Source organism: Myotis davidii, unplaced genomic scaffold (genome assembly GCF_000327345.1).
Source record: "Myotis davidii unplaced genomic scaffold, ASM32734v1 scaffold651, whole genome shotgun sequence".
In the NCBI taxonomy this organism is placed as follows: Eukaryota; Metazoa; Chordata; class Mammalia; order Chiroptera; family Vespertilionidae; genus Myotis; species Myotis davidii.
The window spans coordinates 1240298-1261338 of NW_006283994.1; the positions used below are offsets into that span (position 1 = coordinate 1240298).

The following is a 21041-nucleotide window of genomic DNA, read 5'->3' on the forward strand; positions in this document are numbered from 1 at the left end:
CCGCTTTGTGAAACAGTTTGAACTATGTTTAGATCAAAAAGCTAAAAAGAAGTACCGCGTCATCTAGCAATTCCATAAAACATTATCCAAAATAACTAAAAGCAGGGGCTCACACGGATACTTGTACACCAATGGTCACTGTGGCATTATTCACAATAGCCAAGAGGGGGAAACATCCAAGTTTCATCAACAGATGAATGGGAATATGCACACAAGGGAGTATTATCCAGTCATAAAAGGCATGAAATCCTGACATATGCTACAACATGAATGAATCTTGAAAATTCAAGTGAAATGAGCCAGGCACAAGAGGATTCCAATTATATGAGGTTCCTACAATAGGCAAATTATTAGAGACAGAAAGTAGAATAGAGACTACCAGGGACTGGAGGGAAGGGGAGTGAACAGTTATTGTTAATGGAGACAGTTTCAGGGAGGGATGGATGACAAAGCTCTGGAAATAAATAGTGGTGAGGGTCACACAACACTACCTGTACTTAATGTCACTGGATTATACACTTAAAAATGGTTACGATGTCACTTCTGTTCTATGTATATTTTACCACTATAAAAACAGGAAAAGCTTCCTAACTGGTCTCGGTGTTTCTACCGTCCCCGACCCCAGCCGCTTTGATCTATTCTCAAGATAAGAACCAGTGCTTCCTGCTAAAACCATAGGTCATATACAACTATTTGCATTTATCAAAGCTCATAAGAATTTTACAATTAGAAAAAGATGAATTTTACTGTTTGTAAATTATGCTTCAATATTAAAACACTGCTCAAGTTGTCATCCTTGCGGGCCATGCTAATCTTCTCTGTATCCTTCCAACTTTAGTATATGTGCTGTCAAACCTCAGAGGCAAGGCAGGGGAGGGAGTGGGGAGCGATCAACCAATGAACTCATATGTGTATATGCATAACTCATAGACAAAGACAATAGAGTGATGAAGGCCTGGGGTGGAGGGGTGGAGAGGGGAGAGTCAATGGAAGAAAAAAGGGGACATATGTAATACTCTCAACAATAGAGATTAAAAAAACAACTGCTAAAGTTAAAAAAAATAAACCAAAAAAGAAATCATATCACTCACTGCTCAAAAAACTTCCAATGTCAACCAGGTCCTGACCCAGCTTGCTAGCTGAACCAGGTCGTGAGCCCCACCACGCGCCTACCCTGCCCCTGCCCCTCCCCCTCCCCCCATCTCTAGGGCTCCTTTCTCCCTCCAGCCACCAGTGCCACCTGGCTCTTCCCTGAGCTGGCCAGACACACTCCCACCACAGGCCCATGCCGGAGCTGTTTCCGTAGGATATCCACGAAATCTGCTCTCTGGCCTTTTGATCTTCATCCAAATGTCAAGTGTCAAAAGCCACCGGAAGGCAAGACATTACAGAAGACAAAAAAATCCAGCTTGAGGTGAAAGAAACTCGGTCTGGTATGTCTGAGACATTGTAGCCAGTAACTGGGGGGAGAAACACCCGCCTGCCTTGACCACACTGTTTAAAACTGCAACCCAGCCCAGCCAACAGCCCTAACCCCCTTTCTACTGCTATTTTGTCCAGCAGACCGGCCACCATCTGAAACACTACGTACTAGTTTATTTCACATCTCAGTCTTTCTGTGACTAGGGTAGGGTGGGTTTTGGCGGTCTGTTCAGTTAGCTGCTTTATCCCCAGCACTTAGAACAGCGTGCGGCATACAGAACACACTCATTTTTTGTTGGGAGTAAAAAATGAGCACATGAACAACAAAATTCCTGAAAGGAATGATGTGTCTGGTGTGTGTTAGTAAAAACAAACAAACCAGCCAAACCTCCCACCTCATCCAGCCCCCCTTTCTTCCTTCCCCACTTCCTGCCAGGCCTCTGGCCACAAGGGGCCTTCTTCCAACTTCACTTCCAACTTCACTCCCAGCACTGTCCTTGCCCAGATCTGCCGTCACACATTCCAACCTCGGCTCAGCACTCTTCTCTGCAGTCATCGCCTGCAAACTGCTGGCCACTGTTTAACTTCCAGCTAAAACAGCATTTCCCCACCAGCCTCGTCAGCCCCGACTCCACCAGCCCGCGCACGCCGTGCTTTCTCAGCAGCTGGTCCCTCTCCTGAGCTCACTACACTGCAGCTAATAACGCTGTGCAACTGGTGTGTAGCGGCTGTCTCCTTGCTAACCTAAGTGCCACGAAAGCAGGGGTTGGTGTGACCCACTGCTGTGCCCTTCACACCCAGGGCAGCATTGTAGTTGCCCCAGACTCTGCTAAACCTGGGTTTGCTCCAGGTAAACCCTCTCCCTTAACACAGGGCGGTTAGTTAATGAATATAAGTGGATGAAGCTGATGAACGTAAGATGCCAAGGGCAGAAATAGATAAGCTCATCTTACGGTTAATCTTCTATAAGATACTACTCTAAAAAAGTTAAATGCAAAATTAAATATTTAAAATACATCTAAGAACCACTGCTTCACAGAATCTGATAATGAATGCATTTCCCTCTGAAGCTTTTTTATTGGGGGAGGCAGTAAATACCAATCTCCACTTATTGATTATGCTCGGAGTTTGTTACCTGATAAGTGGTTATTAAAAAGGAACTACACTCCAGGCACCATGCTGGGCAGACAAGTTAAATCACTGTACCAGAGTCCAACTCTGTGGGGAAAGGAAGGAAAAGTTTCTTCAAGATTCCTTTTGAACTTTTGTGCCTATATTTCTTAAATCAGAAAAAGGCAAACTCAGAACTGCTCTTCTAACAAAGCCCTTCTCTCAGCTCAGCTCAGCTGACCCATTCGAGGGAAACAAAGCCCGAGAAAAGGCAAATGAAATCGCCAAGAGCGAGTTCTCATCCCTGGTTAGCGGCTGCGATGTCTCAGATATCCCCCACCTCATTTCTTTCCCCATTAAGCCACTTAGCCATTCAGTGGCTTTTCTTTGCCTTCCTTATATGAGGAATCTGGCGACAATTCCCAGACTCAATGCACATTTTTTCCCTTGAGAAGTTCACAACAACCACAAATGCCAGCTTGGTCTAACCAGCATACCAAAGCGTCAAGGTCACTACAAGATCCAATGTGGGTAGGCTTGTTTTTGGCGTTAGTACAGCCCGAGATAATGAAGAAATGCCCGGGACAGACTGTGTTGATAAATGGACCCATTGGAAAAGAGAAGGCCAGTGGACTAGGGAGGCAGGGCCACTTGGTAAAACCAAAACTGCCCGGGGAGCAGACCCGGTGGGGGAGAGAGCGGGCACCATGCGGGAGAAACACAGGGTCTGTGCTGCTCTTCCCGCCGCTGGACTAACCATGACACCAGACACTAATTCCCTGAATGACACTGGTCATCACGATCCCGACATCCAACCCGAGGAAAGTCCTTCGACTCTTTCCTATGCCACCGGGGAGGCTGGGCTGGACCACGGAGTTCACAGCTACAACACACGCAACGGCAGAAGGCAGACTCTGAACTGTGCTGCCGGAGCTGCGCGCAGGAGCCAGGCCGTGAATTCTAAACAGATCCAGACGAAAGAGAAGCAAGCTCCAGCAGCAGCGATGACCCAGCCCTCAAATACAGCAGAGAAGAGAAGCTGCGAGTCTCCAAGCAGAGCTGCTGCCTTTTAAGACTGTTTCGTTTTTGTTCTTTTCATACAAAAGGCAGAAGAAACTTGAAAGAACAGCAATGCCTGAGAGAGGAGACGAGGGAGGAGACTGTCAATCTCAAGATCACCACTGAGTTTGCAGAATCAAGTCTCCATGAGAACTGAAGCATCAACTCTGGAACCCCGAGACTATAAAAAATACCTATGTAAAAAACCAAGTCCCACCCCCGACTCCATAGCCCTCCTGTGCACACACGCAGACGCACACATGGCACAGGCTTAGAGGCTCATGAGGGACCGGTCACTGGCAAGTTGAAGAGGACAATCTCCTGAAAACCCAGTCATGTATCCAAGATTAGCTGTCCACCCCTTAGACCCTGAGGCTCTAGGAAAGCAGTCACCCAGTGCGGGCAGCAATGCTGCTCCCTGCAGGCAGTCCCCAATATTACAAGTAATTCACTGGCTGATGTATACACACTACAAAGGCGTAACATACCCCATCGCTGTAGATGAAGGGTTATTCTTCAATTCCTGCACATTTACCACTTGAGGGACAGTCTTCAAAGTTGATTCGGTCAAAGTACTCACAGCTATTGAAACAGAGAACAGAGAGGCATATTAATTGCAATGAGGGATCAAAAAAGTCTAGCCCTACATAAACCACCAGGACAGAAACCCAAGCAGCTTGCAATCCTATTAGACAGAGAAAGGACAGCTACTCTAGGCAGCTCTGCAGCGCTGTGTTCAGTGAACACCTGGCCTCCATTCATAAAGATTATGAGATGAAGATGCATGCAATTTAGTCAAATGCCCTAGTTCAGGGAAAAAGAATTCCCTGGGCAGATTTTAGACAGCAGAGCTGAGATTGCCTGCCACGCTGTTTGCTCACCTTGGAAAAGGGCAGAAAGAGCTGGAGCATTAGCGTGATTCAGACTAAGGATTTTTCCACCCCCCACTCTTTCATTCAACCATCCTTTCACATGGGCTTTTTATTGCCAGACTGTTAGGTGCTGGGAATACCAAAAATGTCTGACATAGAGTTTCTTCTCTAAAGGAGCCACGGCTTAGTGAGACAGACACGGTGAATAAAATGTGGGAAATGGAGCCTAGACAAGAATGGGGGAGGCCAAGAGGCCTGAATTAATGGCAACCGGGACTAACCTGACACCTACTCACCCATCTCAGGCCTGTCGGCTTTCACGTCTCTCTTTCTGTGTCTTATAGCTTAAAACTGTATTCCAGAACTTAGTGATATTTTAAAACTAACTACTAAGAAGGACTGAGCAAAGCTCTTGGATCTCTGCTAACTACATATTTGGCCAAACTGAAAACTGAAAGCGGCAGCCTGGATGGGACGTGGGTCTGTGGCAGCTCGCTCTCTCCCTCCTTCAGAGAAGCACCCGGGACTTCCTGCCTACGACTGCACATTCTTCATCTGGCACATTCAAAGGTGCCTACACCTTAGAAATTTCTGCTTCCAAAATGATAATAGAATCACACCCCCTCCTGCTGACAGTGGGATAATCCGAAATCCTGGCAGATTTTCAGTTTATAAATAATCAACTCTATCAGCGTGACTTGGGGCCTCTTTAGCACAATGCCAGGATTCTGCTTGGTCCAAGTAATATTTAAAGGAAACATCAAAGGACTCTATTCCTTTAGAAGGCTCAAAGGTACCTTATTTATGCTCTTTTACATCTAGTTTAGATGCCTTGATAAGGGTTTTAACATCTGAACTTTTCTTAGAAATCTTTTATCACTGTATAATGGTAATTCCCTTTTGTCTAAATCAAACCACCATGTCTTTTTAGTCTTAAAGAAAAAAACCTGTATAAATTGATATGTGTTCTAAGCAGTGATAAAACGAAAAAATAATTTTATTCCGCTAAAACAAAAAAATTTATTTCTCAGCTTCGGCGGTACGGACATTTTGGGGCTCGATGATCCTTTGTTGTGGGGTATCCTGTGCATCGAAGTCCAAGCATGTTCTACAGGTGCGTCACAAGGGGTCCTGGTCATGAAGGGTGTGCAGTGCATCAGTCATTCTCCCCAGAAGAGAGGACATTCGGGAGGTGACCATGTCTTTTTAAGGCAACCTACATAATGCTCTTTTCCCCCTTTCCTTCTAGTACCACTGGTATTAGAATAAAGAGAATTTGTAACTCAGTGGCTCTCATGGAAGAAAGAGGTGCTCAAAGGAAGGGTGACGTTATATATTTAATGTATTAGCTGTGAAGGTCAAGATGGAATTTACCACACCGATTGTACTTGCTCATCTTTCCCTTTCTGACTGTATGGTTCGCACACTTGCACACACACATCCATGCACTTGGACAGCCTTCACGTTAGTGTGACTGGCTCTGTCCCGAGGCTCAGCAATGACATGTGAAGGGCCCCTTTGGAAATTGACCTACTGGGAGGGTTCTTGCCAGACAGAACTATAGTCTCATTGTCTCGTGGTCTCGTAATGCACTGGTGTAAACAAAGGAAGGAGATGAAGAAAGTAAGAGTAGAGTAGGGACTCGGGTCCTTTTTAAATTAAAGGACTTCGTTTCTTTAAGCCACGAAGCTCAACAGCAGGATCTCAGCTCTAAACTAGCCATGACGTCTACATGACTGAATGTATTGCTTTCCTCTGTTGTGACATCCTTTCACTTTTTCTTCGAAAACTGCTACCATGTCAGATAAAATGTAAACTACTGCCAATTATAGTAATGATGCTTTTAATAAAAGTGACCCGTGATATGCAAAAAAAAATTAATAAATTTTTTAAAAAGATTTTTTTTGCAGCATTCCTGAGCTCTACTGCCAACATTGCTAACTGCTGGGGAGTAAGGGGTGTGTAGGGGGCAAAACCACTGGCTTGTACACATGGAGACCAAGGGAAGTCCTGAGGCCAGCTACCCAGAAGTCCCGGTGCAGAAAACGTGGACAGCCACGACACTGACAGAATGCCATGCTCATTAGAGTCCCCGCCTGTAACAGCCACACCTGCCCCCCAAGCAGCAGCTGTGTTGCAAGGGAAAGACCTCAGGTTGGGGTCTGGGTTCTGCTTCTCATCAGACGGGTCACCTTCCCTCTCTGAATGTCACATCACTCAAAAGCATAACGGGCACACTAATACCCACCTCACAGGGCAGCGCGATTCCTAAGAGACCACAGAGCCTCTGAATGCTCCCAGGTGATCTAACTGCAAAGATTGATTGTGGGCTTAAAGCAGACACTGTTCCAAGGCAGGGATTAACACTCACCAGAAAACCCGATTTCCTGTGTAACTGACTGTGGCAGCCTAACACCTCCCCCACAAGGAAGTCTACTTCCTGGGAACCCTTTCCACCAGGAGGGAGGCTGCACAGCAGCCTTCGTTCTGAACGGCAGCAGAGCCAGGGGCTAGCTGGCACCTGCCACCCCAGCCCGAGACGCAGACAGCTCACACCAGCCCCTGCGCAGGTGTGGGCTCCACTCTCACCTGGCGCCTGACTGGCCATCTGGCGTCTCAGTGCTGCCGCAGCGGCCGCCTGTGGAGCTGGGATGGTGTGGGAGGGGCCCGGCGCACCGTGCTTCACGGTTTTGGTTGCGAGCATTGTGCTGTCGGCCCCTTGAGGGATGATTTTGCTGGCAGACGCAGACGCTAAGGAAAACAAAGTAGGTCCGAGAAGAGGAAAACACAAAAGTTAAAATGGTCAATTCTCCATGTTAGGTTGCAGGGAAAACACCAAGATTAAAAACAGGAAAGTACCAGGAAACAGACAGGCTGATATCCACATCTTTCAAAGATGCCAATACAATTTGCCTGCCTGCCTCTACTAACTAAGATACTTCACACCAGTGATTTTCAGCTTGTTTCATCTCATGGCACGCATAAAGTAATCACTAAAATTCTGTGGCACACCAAAATATACGTTTTTTTGCCAAGCTGACAAAAAATAGCTATAATTTTGATTCATTCACACCAGACAGCGATTGTTGTGTTGTCTGTTGTCACAGTCCAAGTATGGCACGTTTTACAAATTCTTGCGGCACACAGGTCGAAAATCGCTGCTCTACACGATCACGTCCCATGACACCGATGGAAATGTAACCTTTATGCCAACACATCAATCTGACCGATTTCCCACTCTCCTCTCATAACACCTCTCCATCCCTATTGCACGCTGCTTGTTTGCTGTCAGAAGCCACTCAGAGCCCAGCCCCGACACTGACAGCACCGGTCCCCGCAGGGAGCCGACACTGATCCCTGCACGGACGTGCTGGCGAGCTGGGGCAGAACACGGCAGGAGCAGGGAGTGAAATGAGCTGGGATGTGCAGGGCACAGGGTAGACGCTGCCTCGCATGGAGGCAAACAGCTCCTGCTGTTCCTCCCGAAAAGACCTGTCTAAATAAATGCACACTGGACTCCACAGCAAAGTGGTGACAGTGCCAGCCTCGGCCTCTTCTTCCTCCTATGTCCCACCAACTGCTTCTAAGGTCACACACCCCCTTTGAACTGGTCTTCAAGTTTCTGAACTATTAGGCAGTATAAAACCCAGCTCCAGTTCCTTCCTAAGTTCAAAGCCTAATGGGGGGTGGTGGGGGGAGGGGGGAGTTTCCCATCTCCTTGTCTCCTTGTTTCCTACCTGAAGCTCCCAGCACGCCAGGTGGACCATGACTCAGGTGAGATTTAGCAAAAGGAGCTGCCGTCTGGGGCAAGAGACCCGGCTGGATGGAGGGAGTGCGCACCACGGGGGCGTGGCGAGGGACCTGGATCCCGGCATCATCATCTTTACAGGGTGCCTGTGTGTCCTCATTCTCCAAAGACTGGGAGATGGATGACGTGGAGCTGGCTTCATCCAAGTCTTCGTAATATCTCTGAGACAGGAAAGCTGACCGAGACAGGCTGGCTACAAAGCCCCAAACAAAACCCAAGTCAGTAATGAAGCAGCCCAAGAGCTATGTAATTTCCACTGTGGACAGACAAATAGCCAATCTGCAAAATGACTTAATTATTACTTATTTTAAGTGGAAGCAGCTACTGTCGAATGTGAATAAAGATGGTTTGGGGTCTCTGCTCAAATGGGGCTTTGAAATATCGAGCCATGTATGACAGAACTCTTTGATTGTGAAACAAAAAAACGTGAAGTGAGAGGCAGAATGAATGCTGGTGTGAACGTGGGAGAGCTGGTGCCCTCGGCGGATCCCACAGGCAGAGTAATAACGTGTCAGAAAAGTAACAGAGAAGCTTCCGCATCACGGGGAAGTCGCACCACTGCTGTCACATTTCCACAATAATTTCTAAGAACAGGCCTAATGCAAACTGGTAACAACAGAAGGTCCTCAGTCCTGACTGCCTCAGACATTTGCAGCTAAATCTATCGATTCTTTTGATCAATTAGGTCTAAAAATACCGTCCCCATTAAAAACTAACTCCCCATTCTGCTCTTCCCTCGGCCTCTGGAGACCGCCGTTCTACTTTGTCACTATGAATTTGACTGCTCTGCTTACTCACAGAAGTAGGCTCATACAATATTTGTCTTTGTGACTGGCATTTTCCTTAGCACAATATCCTAAAGTTTCATCCACAGTGTAGCATGTCAGAATTTCCTTCCTTTTTAAGATATGGATACACCCCATTTCACTTATCTATTCAATCCATTGGGTGTTTGGCTTGCTTTTACTTTCAGCTATTGTGAATAATGCTGCCATGAACATGAATGTACAGAATATCTGTTTGGATTCCTACTCTCCAGTCTTTGGGGTATATACCCACGAGTGGATTGTTGGACCCTATGGTAATTATTTAGTTTTTTGAGGAACCACCAGCTGTGTTCTATAGCGCAGCACCCTTTACATTCCACTAACGGTGCACAAGGGGCCCAATTTGTCCCCTTGTGCAATCCTCACTAACACTTGTCATTTTCTGTTTTACAGTAAAGGTTTGTAAGTTTCTAATTAAAAAATATAAAAGTATGAAATTATAAATGCAACAGTCCCAGTCTCATTTTCAAAAAATCAAATTTATAGATACAAAGAAAAAAATTTAAGAGTAAACCAAAATGACATAATTGATGACATATTTGGGTTGAGGCATAAGAGTAACTTTTATTCTTCATTATATTTTTCCAATTATCTACTAAGAGAAGGTATATATATATATGTTTAGATAATGGAAATGATTGTTAAAAAGATTTCACTTGCCTGTGACTATTACCTTACCTAATTTAGCTTTATATGATTACAGAAAAATTAATGAATGGTGGTACAGTAAGATTAAATTTCCATCCTATTTTAATTACCAAAAAAATAATTGGCTGCTGGTATAAAAAAACCAGTTTCAACTCAAAACAGAAAAAAGAAAAGCAGATACAAGCACAAAAGCAAAGCACTACTATGCCTGAAGCTGTGTATAACATGGTTATCTAGGTAATTTAATAACAAAAACAAGTTTTTTTCACTGGTTTTATGGCTTCTTTTCAGTAAGTGTTTTTAGCCATCATTCCCTAACCAGTGGGTTTTTCTCTATCTTCTTAAAAAAAAGAAGCCCTTTTTTCAAATACAATCTTACTCAAACCCCACACAAACCAGGGAAGTCAACTTTCTAAAGCAGAGGCTACGAACCGTGGAGCCAGCTCAGTGTCCCCAAACCCTTGGGAAGCACTGCCACTCAATCTGGGGACTGCAGAAAACAGGGAGGTAAAGCCAAAACCACCCCTCGAGCTGCTTGGCCGAGCAGCTCCTACTCCAGCATTCAGATGCACAACAGATTCTAGGGACATTTCCTCCAGCTCCTACTAGGAACCAAAAGGAAAACACAGACACAGACAGACACCCCCCCACTCCCACACCAGGTGCTGTTTGGTTTGTGCTAAGAGTTCAGGCCCGGCTCCTCTACCTGGCGCCGTGGTCAGTTGTGAGGGGTGATCCCTCTAGGCAAGGAGCTTCGTGTGGTGCCCGCATTACAGGGGGCCTTACAGACACAGACAGACACCCCCCGACTCCCACACCAGGTGCTGTTTGGTTTGTGCTAAGAGTTCAGGCCCGGCTCCTCTACCTGGCGCCGTGGATCTCACTGGTGGGGTCTTCCTCTTGGCCAGGAAGTTCCTCAGCTGTGCCTGTTTCACGGGGGACAGTTTAGCTGCAAGAAATTCATGAGCGATAAATGCTTACAACCTGGTCAGTAGAAGAAAGAACACCAATAGCTAAGAACTGGGAAGAACGCACTTACCTGGTACTTTCGGCAAGGGTTTGGTGTGAGACTCTATGGTGGTTTTCAACAAAGCATTGCGCAGGCTTTCCAGGTCACTGTCAAAACTGAAGTGCGACAGTGTCATATAGAAACCAACTATGACCAGAGAAATCTGAGGGGTGGGCGTGCATTGTCCTAAATATAAGTGCAAGAAATGAGAGCATCCCCCATTCAGAAATAGGCCATCTGACCAATCGATGTAATCAATCCAAAGGAAAGAGATGGCAACCATAACATCACCACCCCCCGGGACACGCACTGAGAGAGCTTCGGCAGAAGGGGCAATGAACACCAACACATCTGGCTTAAAGGCGAAACACAAAACCACCTGGGGAACGTCAAGGGTAAACTGCCTAACTGCTAGGGTCTGAAAGTTCCCACACTCAAGCAAAATGACAAACCTAAACTCTGAAACAAGTGAGTCAACCTAATCCTACCAGTTAATTTTCAAAAAAACAATACTGTTACCATAGTGTCTACTATCACCTACTGAGCACCAGTCTCCTCACACACACTACTGGGTGCTTTCTAGACTGAATTTAACTCCCCAACAACCCTGGGAGGCATATATTGTTATCCCCATTTTTTAAGCAAAGGAACAGAGGATCAGAGAGGGTGAGGAACCTGACCAGGGTCACACAAGTGACAGACAGCGGTCACTTTCAAACCCACATCTGAACCACTTTAAGACAATCCCACTGTACTCCCCAGTACGTATCCATTCACTCAGCCACACTGACTGAGTGCCAGTAGCTAGAGCCCCTTCTCCCGCACACCTGTGAGTGCTGCTCTGGGAGGGCGCTGCCGAGGGAAGGCGCCACTGGGAAGTCTGGTTGTAAAGTCGCAGCTGCTGGAGACTGTCCACCAGGCAGTTCAACCTCTTCCTCTGCTGGTTGATGATCTCCCGGTTGTTGGCCAGGGTGTTAAACAGCGTCTCTCGCTCCGGCACAAGCAGGCGCCTGTTGACAGCAATGAGAAAAGAATTCAACGTGAGTCAAGTACAGAAACCTCCCACAGAAGAAGAAGACTACAACTGTAACAGTGAAAAGACTAAAACAGAGAATCACCAGCGGACAGAGAGCATCAGGAAATACTAGAACGTGAAAAAGGGACGAAAGCCTAACGAGGCCTGCAGGCACAATTGGCACAATCCCAGAGGCCCTGGGTACAACAGGGTGGGAGACGTGTCAACAGGGGACAGATTCATTCAGCAGCATACTTAGGACATGTGCTATTTCCTGTGTGTAAGTCACATTCAATAAAAGAAAAGGCCCAGGAAAGCCGATGGGAGTCAGTCATCTCTTCAGATGCTGCCAAGAATCAGTGGGGGAGAGAGCACGCAGGAGCAGGAAGGAGCACCCATCCCAGGAACTGCAACAAGAAGGGCCGGTTCCCTTTCCTTCAGGTGACAGGTTAGTTCAAAATTTAAAAAAAATTTTTTTATTTTAAAATATATTTTTCATTTCAAAGAGGAAGGGAGAGGGAGAGAGATAGAATCATCAATGATGAGAAAACATCATTGATTGGCTGTCTCCTGCATGCCCCCCACTGGGGACTGAGTCTGCAACCTGGGCATATACATTGACTAGGAATTGAACCATGTTGTGACCTCCTGGTTCAAAGGTCGATCCTCAACCACTGAGTCACACAGATGGGATCAAGATAAATATTTAAAAACACGTATCAAGCCGAAACCGGTTTGGCTCAGTGGATAGAGCTTCGGCCTGCGAAATGAAGGGTCCCGGGTTCAATTCCGGTCAAGGGCATGTACCTGGGTTGTGGGCACATCCCCGGTGGGAGATGTGCAGGAGGCAGCTGATCGATGTTTCTCTCTCATTGATGTTTCTAACTCTCTGTCTCTCTCCCTTCCTCTCTGTGAAAATCAATAAAATGTATTAAAAAAACAAAAACAAACCGCACGTATCAATAGGGTACAAGGTAATGCTTATACAAAGGCCTAAACAGAAACACTAGAAAACTGCACAGACTTAAGAATCTGAACTCTGCATAAAGGGAATTAAAAATAAAGCACACGAGGTAGTAAGTCCACAGAGCTGTCATAAAGGAGAAGCAAGCCGGCTTCCCTGTTCTGAGAGAGAAACCTAACTGTCAAGCAGAGCAGGACACGCACACTGCCTGGTCACGCCGTCCTCTCCATGTGGCTGAACGTGAACTCAGGACTAGGGAGGGAGCTGTGAAATCTCCACTGGGGCCCCACTGCCACAGGGCCAGGTGCCCCAGGCCACAGGTGAGGAATCCTCCCCACAGTGTCGGAGGGACCAACACTCACCTCTATCTCCCCTACCTATGTTCCAAGCAGACTCCTCAGGTTGGGCACAAAGCCATTCTCCAGGTGGTACAATATAACGCGTTCAATCCTGCTCACTGAATTTTAAGCACATTCTGGCCCTGCCCCTGACATCCCACCCAGGCTGCCCCACTTAAAGTTCTGTGATCCCACAGCTTTATAAACAGGTAAACAGAGCATTTCTTGGTTTGCTTCCCCACACGGCTAATCCACTGATCAAGTGTAGGTGTTTCAACATGGAACGCGTGGAGGGCTGATCTGTTTTTCCAATTTCTCATTGGCACTCAACTATTCTAACAATGTACTGCATTCTGTTCCTTGTCATACCTTTGTCATCATTCCTCTCGTCCTTCTAATTAGCCACACTAATCAGGAATGTTTCCTTAAAAAGAAAACTTGGAATATACAAGAGTATAAAGATAAAATTCCTCTTAACCCCACCTCGCAGCTGTATCTGTGATAATATTGTGAGATTAATTTCCAGCCTCTTTTCAATGTTTAGTTCTCCATGTTGAGATCACCCAGTATTTTGTCTTACCTTTTTCTTTTTTTTAAAATATATATTTCTTTATTGATTTCAGAGAGGAAGGGAGAAGGAGAGAGAGATAGAAACATCAATGACAAGAGGGAATCACTGATCGGCTGCTTCCTGCACACTCCCTACTGGGGATCAAGCCCGCAACCCAGGCATGTGCCCTTAACTGGAATTGAACCTGGGACCCTTCAGTCGGCAGGCTGACACTTTATCCACTGAGCCAAGCTGGCTAGGGTTTGTCTTACTTTTTTCATATTACATATATTGTATCTAATAATCTATATTTATAAAAGCCTAAGCAATCGGCTGACTAGCTGGTAGCTATGATGCACACTGACCACCAGGGGGCACTCAATGCAGGAGTGGAAACCACAGGCATAGAAACATGGAACAGACTGGTGAATCTCAGAGGGAAGGGAAGAGGGGAGAGGGTGGGAAGAGATTAACCAAAGATCTTATATGCATACTAGAGGCCTGGTGCACGAATTTGTGCACATGTAGGGTACCTCGGCCTGGCCTGTGGGGATCGGGCCGAAACCGGCTCTCCGACATTCTCTGAGGAGTCCCAGATCGCGAGAGGGCACAGGCCAAGCCGAGGGACCCCACTGGTGCACAAATCCATGCACCGGGCCTCTAGTAGTTATATAATCACAATCTTGTACACTCCCTGTAACATATCTTTAATGTGGTATTTGGAGAACATGCTAGTCCATGGTTATGTCTATATTAAGAGAAAAAGACCAGACTCTGAACTCCTCCTCTAAGCCGTGGGTAAGCAGGGTTAATCCAATTTGTCTGCATCATGAGCTAGCTGAGCTGATAGAAATTCTCTGATGCACCCTGTTGTGAGCACTGCTATTATGTCTGCAGAACAAATATCTGGGAGCAGAAAGACGGGGTTGATGAGAATGAACATTTCAGGGTTTTATCCATGTTCCTAAATCTTTTGAAAAGGTGGCAGCGCTATTTCCTGCCCCCGGTGGGGGATGGGACCTCGCTTACTTTTGTTTTCTCTTTTGTTCCAGATGCTGATCCCACTCCAAGTCTAGAACATCATTCACATCTTGGACAGCAAACTTCACATATTGATGAAGGCGCCGAATTTCCTACAAGAAAAAAAAATGACTCCATTTTCCAGTAGCTTGGAGAAAGATGTATCAAAACAATCAAAATAATTTTCAATTATTTTTATATTGAGAACCATAATGAACAAAGAACACATACTAGGATTTAACACAATCATCAGAACATTACAATCCAAATGAAATCCAGAAACTCAACCTTTCTGAGGGTGTGGCAGGGAGGTGGGGTAGAGAAACAGAAACAGAAAGGGTGTCAGTCCAGGGCCTCCAGGGAACAAAAGTTCTTGCTTAGCTCTCATTTTTCAGTTCCTCTGAAGTAACTCAGCCTGGCCTAGGAATTTTCCACTGCACTCTGGTACTCCGACAGGGCATCCATTTAGGTTTTGTTTCCTGACCCATGAAATTAACTGTGCTAGAAACAAAATTATCCTACAAAACAGTGCTGAAAATAATTCTGAACCAATTTATTCAGAACACAGAAATCTCACCAATTGAGAAAATTTCATTTCTCCAAAACAAACAAAAAAAATAGCATCAACACTAGAAAGTGCATTAAACTCTTATCTATTAACTTATTTTAGGCCTGCAATAATTTCTTTAAATTTTGATCCAGTGTTAACCTTCATGCTATCCAACTTGATTTTCAAAAATGAACAACAAAGACGAAGCAGTCCGTTAAATGTGTAAGCAAATGAAGACAATGTGCACACACAGGGAAAGCTCTCTGCATCTGTGTTTAAACGTAGCTTAAAATTATCCTTGGATACGGGTATGTGTCCCAACTGAAAAAGAGGAAATGTCGTTGAAAGAGAGTCAAGCTGGTTCCAGGAAGCGGCAGTAACCTCAGCATCAAATGTAGATTTCAGCCAACACCTGGCTAGGGGAGGCCCTTTCTCTGAACACTCAGGCGCAACGAGCCCTCCGTGCATTAGCTCCCGAGTGCTCTCCCGACTTCACCTCTCAGAACACCCATGCTTCTTTTGCGGCCCACCAGAAACACTTCTTCTCTGTGGCCTCGCTGCTCCCCCGCCTGTAATCCCACAGGAACACATCCACACTGCGTTTGTGTGCTCATCTTCCCCACTGCCACTGAGCCAGCTGGAGGGGCTGCACGTGGTAGTGTGTGGTCAGGAGCACAGGCTCTGAGCCAAACTGTCCAGGCTCAAGGGTCCAGTGCGTACTAGTGGTGAGACGTTGGTACTTCCAGGACATTTCTTTTGTATAGGGCATGAACTGATACATGCCAGCTACTATGGTCTATTTAGCACTGTGAAAAGAGAAACTGACTTATTTTTGAATGGGAGTGTTTCCCAATAGCTGTATGCTTTTCTTTTAGTTTGGACGCAGAGCAGGAGGTGAAAAGGCAGTAGGAAGCAAGTGTGACTGGATGAAGAGTGCAGGCCGTGTTTAGCACCCCCTTGCTAGGAGGGTTAATGTCCACCATGGAGGAGCATCTAGGGATCCCTCAGGGCTGTGGGCACAGCCAGGGCTCCTCCCTTTCTGGGCGGAGGGACCATGTCTCTCCTTTTCCTACTGTCAGAAAGTTTATCAGGTGAGGCCTGTGGATGGCGGGTTTTCTGGGCAGAAGGGGTTCCTCACCCTATAGGCCCTCACGTGCTGGGTGAGGGTGACCAGCACTGTCCTCTGTGCCCCACTTCTACAGGGGTTCTAGGCAAATGCAAGGAACTGGGGATGATCCCCCACCCAGCTAATGGTACAACAGTTTGGAATAAATTGAAAGATGAAAACAAAAACCAGATCTCACAAACAGAGAATAAGAATAATTAACAATTAATGAGAAAAGTAGCGTTGCTAAATTATGGCACACAGGAAAGCACCCGGGCAAGAGGAGATCTTAATCCTGGTTCCACTCCTACCACCACCACCGCCTTGGGCAGGCTCCCTCGCCTCTATGGCTCACCGTCCTCATCTGTACACTGGGATCGGAAACTCGAGTCTTACAGAGCAGCTGGTTTTAAAGACTAGAAATAATGTGTAAAAAACACCCCGCAGAGCACCTGGTGCTCAATGAGTAGTTGCTACTTTAATAGTTATTATTCATGACTTGATTTCTCAATGTATCTTTTTCAACAGCATACTTTCTACCAAGCTGAGGGTTTAGTTAAGAATTCCATTTTTGTTTAATCCAAAAAGCATTACGTGGAAGAGTCCCATCTTCTCTATCAGTTAAGGAAGTCGATGGGGAACAGGTAAAGTATTCACAGGAAGTGAGCCAATTCGTAAGACAGTCGCCCGAACCCAGGCTTCGAGGAGAACGGCGAGGCCGTGCGGCCAGCGCTCTGCTGGGTCCTACCTGGAGCTGCGCCTCACTCCTGGGGTCCAGAGGTCTCCTGTAGAGCAAGTGCCGGTACCCCGAGTCACGGTTCCTCGCACTCTGTTCCCTGGCTTCTTCAACACCAGCGAAGCCCTCAAGTAGAGTTGTTTTCAGGGCGCTTATATCTCCATGAAGAGACTACGAAAGGAATAGGATGTACTGATAAAAGGTGGTATTTCTAAGAAATTAACCTTTCTGTTCTGGATCAAGGAAGGTGGTGCTTCTCAAATAGTTAACATGGTGAACACTGAATACAGTTAATAGTCATGCAAAAACAGAATTTCACTGCTTAGAGAAAGATACCAATGTTCTTTTTTTCCTTGTAATTTTGTGCTGTTGTTAATCCTCTTCCGAGGACTTTTTTCTCCATTGATTTTTAGAGAGAGTGAAAGGGAGAGAGAAACATCGATATGAAAGAGATATACTGATTAGTTGCCTCCCACATGTGCCCTGACCAGGGCGAGGGATCGAGCCTGTAACGGAAGTATGTGCCCTTAACCAGAATCAAACCCGGGATCCTTCAGTCCATGGGCTGATGCTCCAACCACTGATCCAAACTGACTGGGGCTATTTTTTTTTTTTTAATTTTCTTTTTTCTCTTTTTTAGTCTACCAATGTTCATTTAAAAAATTATTTTTCTTTCTCATTATGAAACTGTTTCTGCTCGGCTGGCATGGCTCAGTGGTTGAATGTAGACCTATGAACCAAGAGGTCACAGTTCGATCCCCAGTAGGGGGCGTGCATGAGGCAGCCAATCAATGTCTTATTGTTGATATTTCATTTTTTAAAAAAATATATTTTATTGATTTTTTTACAGAGAGGAAGAGAGATAGTGAGTTAGAAACATCGATGAGAGAGAAACATCGATCAGCTGCCTCCTGCACGCCCCCCACTGGGGATGTGCCTGCAACCAAGGTACATGCCCTTGACTGGAATCGAACCTGGGACCCTTCAGTCCACAGGCCGACGCTCTATTCACTGAGCCAAACCAGCTTGGGCTATCATTGATATTTCTATCTCTCTCACTCTCCCTTCCTCTCTGAAATCAATAAAAGTCTATTTTTTAAAAAAAGAAGAAAGAAACCAGTTCTAATGATCGAAAATTCAGAGAATAAGTATTAACAGTAGCTGTAATCTTACCGAAGACAATCACTGCTAACACCCTGGAGAACTTCCCCTTTCAAACATTTGAAAGTAAATTTTCAAATACTACTTAAACTAACAACTGGCCACTTTGATGGAGTGCCTTGTACGTGTCAATAGGGTAGAAGCTATTATCATTCCACTTCCCATGAGAAAACTAAAACAGAGCAGCTAGATTAACTTGCCCAAAGTCATCTAGTTTATTAAGTGCTAAAGGTAGAATGTGAACTTGGGCATTCCTCCGTGAACGACTCACACACATAAGAAACAACACTGTGGTCCTTGAAGAAAAAGCATACACAGCCATGGAGTACTAGGAGCAGAACTGTTAAAAGTGCAATCAACTTCGGAAGACCATTCGTAAACACGAACCTCGGTGGTGTCTTTAATCTCCAAAAGAAAGCCGTGCAGGTCATCCGATTCTGTCCGCAGCATCTTCATCTCCTCAGAGGTGCCCACTTGGAAACAGGCTTTCGCAGTTCGAGCTTTCAGCTCTTCCAGCTCCTTCTGAAAGTGCGCGATCTGCAGAAGCCACACCCAAGGAGACTTCTTAGTGCGAATGGCACAGCAGTCACGTCACCGCTACTGGGCTCACTGACTGCCCAGACTCCTGGGACACGCCAAGGCTCAAAGCCAGAATGAAACAGCCATGTGGGAAAAACATGCAGGAGCAAGCTTACCTCCTCGCCAATTCCAACGATCACAGGGTCTGACTCTTTCCACTGATGTCCCTGCTTTTCTGTCACAGGAGTTGCAAGTGACTTCGCCTGAAATGGAAGGCAAAACATTTAAAATGTACCCAATACTCCAAGTACGGCTTCTTGAAGCAATGGGTTCCATGCCTATCACAGGTAGCATCACTCTCGTAACAGTCATTGTTCTGTCATTCATTCCTTTGAGCCCGGATTTCCTGGGTATCTGCTTGGTAGAAGGCATGCTTAGACAGTGGAGAAGAGGTTAACAAGATAAATGAGACCCCTATACTCAGGGAACGTATCTTCTACTGGGATAAAACAAATAATAAAAAGTAAACAAATCAGATAAATTTCAGCTGGTAATAGTGGTATGGAATAGTAAACAGGAACATATAAAGAGAATAAAAGGGGGGACTACTTGAGGTGAGGTGGCCCGATAGCAATTAACATAGAGTTTTTAAAATGTATATGTATTGCCCTAGCCGGCTTGGCTCAGTGGATAGAGCTTCAGCCTTCGGACTGAAGGGTTCCAGGTTCGATTCCGGCCAAGGGTACATGCCTGGGTTGCAGGCTCAATCCCAGTAGGGGGCGTGCAAGAGGCAGCTGATCAATGATTCTCTCTCCTCCCTTCCTCTCTGAAATCAGTAAAGAAATATATTTTAAAAAAATGTGTATGTATTCATTAAAACAGCGAACATTTATTTAACAAACACCATGTGTCCGTCACTGTGCCAAAAGCCAGACCTGTGAACTATTTACTGTGTGCCTATACTGTGTGCTGAGGGCAAGTGGGGGTTGGCTGGGAGAGTGACAGAAGAAAAGACATGACTCCTATTCTGAGGATACTAACATAATCTAGTGGGAAACTGACATAAAATCATCTTTAAGTTACACCATAAAAATAAACTGAGATAACAGACTGTAGATCTAAATATGAAAAGATAATAAAGCTTGTAGATAAACATAGGAGGGGAACAATTTGTAAAGTATATGACTGTCTAACCACGATGCTGTACACCTAAACTAACACAAAATAATACTGAAAGTAAACTAATTGAAAAATAAAAAGGAAAATATCTTTTTACCTTGGAATAGGAAATGATTTAAAATAGAACACAGAAAGAACTAATCATAGAATAAAAATTGATATATGAAACTATATTAAAATTAAGAATTTGCAGTCATCAAAAGAAACCATAAATAGAATGAAAAGGCAATTCACATACTAAGAAAGTAATTACATTATATGTGTGTGTGCGTATGTGCATATGTATATATGGAACTAACTTTTACAAATCACTAAGAAAAAGACAGAAAACTCAATAGAAAAATGAGTAAAAAACCGTGAACAGTCACCCATATTCACATGACCAATAATCATATGGAAAAACTCAATTTTACTGGTCATCAGGGAAATACAAGTTGAAACCACAAAATACACCAACAATAAACGATGAAAAATACCAAGATTGGTGAAGACATGGAACAGCTGAACGCGCATACACGCCTGGGAATTGTGAGGAATAAAGGCACCATCTAGGACCAGCAATTCCACATGGGTATTTACTCAACAGAAATGCTTATGTTGAGTAACATCACCTAGCAGGGTCACTGCAACACTGTTCACATAACTCAAACCTGGGAGCTGCTGGCATGCCCACTGAGATGGAATGAACACATGTAGGACAGCCACCCCATATGATATGCATAAACCTCACCAATATAATGATGAGCAAAACAGCCAGATACAAGAATACATGCCGTGCGATTCCGTTTATAGAAGGCACAGACAGGCTTAGCTAAGCTGTACTGTCAGGAATTATGACAGCTGAGCCCCTTTGGCAAGGTAGCAACTGGAAGGGCACAGACGAGGGGCATTCTGGGGTCCTGGTCACTTTCCATTCCTCAATCTGAGTGTTGGTTACCCAGGTGTAGCCAGCTGGTGACAATTCACTCAGGCGTGTGTGTCTCCCATGAGTACTTTTTCCCCTATGTATACAATATGTCAATAAAAGTTAAATAAGTAAAATCAACCGAGATGGTGAGGAAAAGGGGAACTGGATAGATTTCTTGATTACTTTGAGAATAAGAGAAAAATCAGATGCCACGGTATTTTCAGACAAGAGACTACAACAAA

At 45.2% G+C, this 21041-nt stretch overlaps 1 protein-coding gene across 1 annotated transcript in view; it reads right to left on the reverse strand.

The window, feature by feature from the left end:
* Window positions 1-21041, reverse strand: part of NUP214 (nucleoporin 214kDa) — a 68540-nt gene that overhangs the window by 26316 nt on the left and 21183 nt on the right. The window contains exons 15-24 of the mRNA XM_015567742.1: window positions 18890-18976; window positions 18582-18731; window positions 17046-17204; window positions 14652-14755; window positions 11583-11765; window positions 10786-10871; window positions 10612-10695; window positions 8201-8464; window positions 7053-7214; window positions 4080-4173 (exon numbers count right to left, since the gene is read on the reverse strand). Coding sequence (XP_015423228.1) covers window positions 4080-4173; window positions 7053-7214; window positions 8201-8464; window positions 10612-10695; window positions 10786-10871; window positions 11583-11765; window positions 14652-14755; window positions 17046-17204; window positions 18582-18731; window positions 18890-18976 — 1373 coding nt within the window. The remainder of the gene's footprint in view (window positions 1-4079; window positions 4174-7052; window positions 7215-8200; window positions 8465-10611; window positions 10696-10785; window positions 10872-11582; window positions 11766-14651; window positions 14756-17045; window positions 17205-18581; window positions 18732-18889; window positions 18977-21041) is intronic.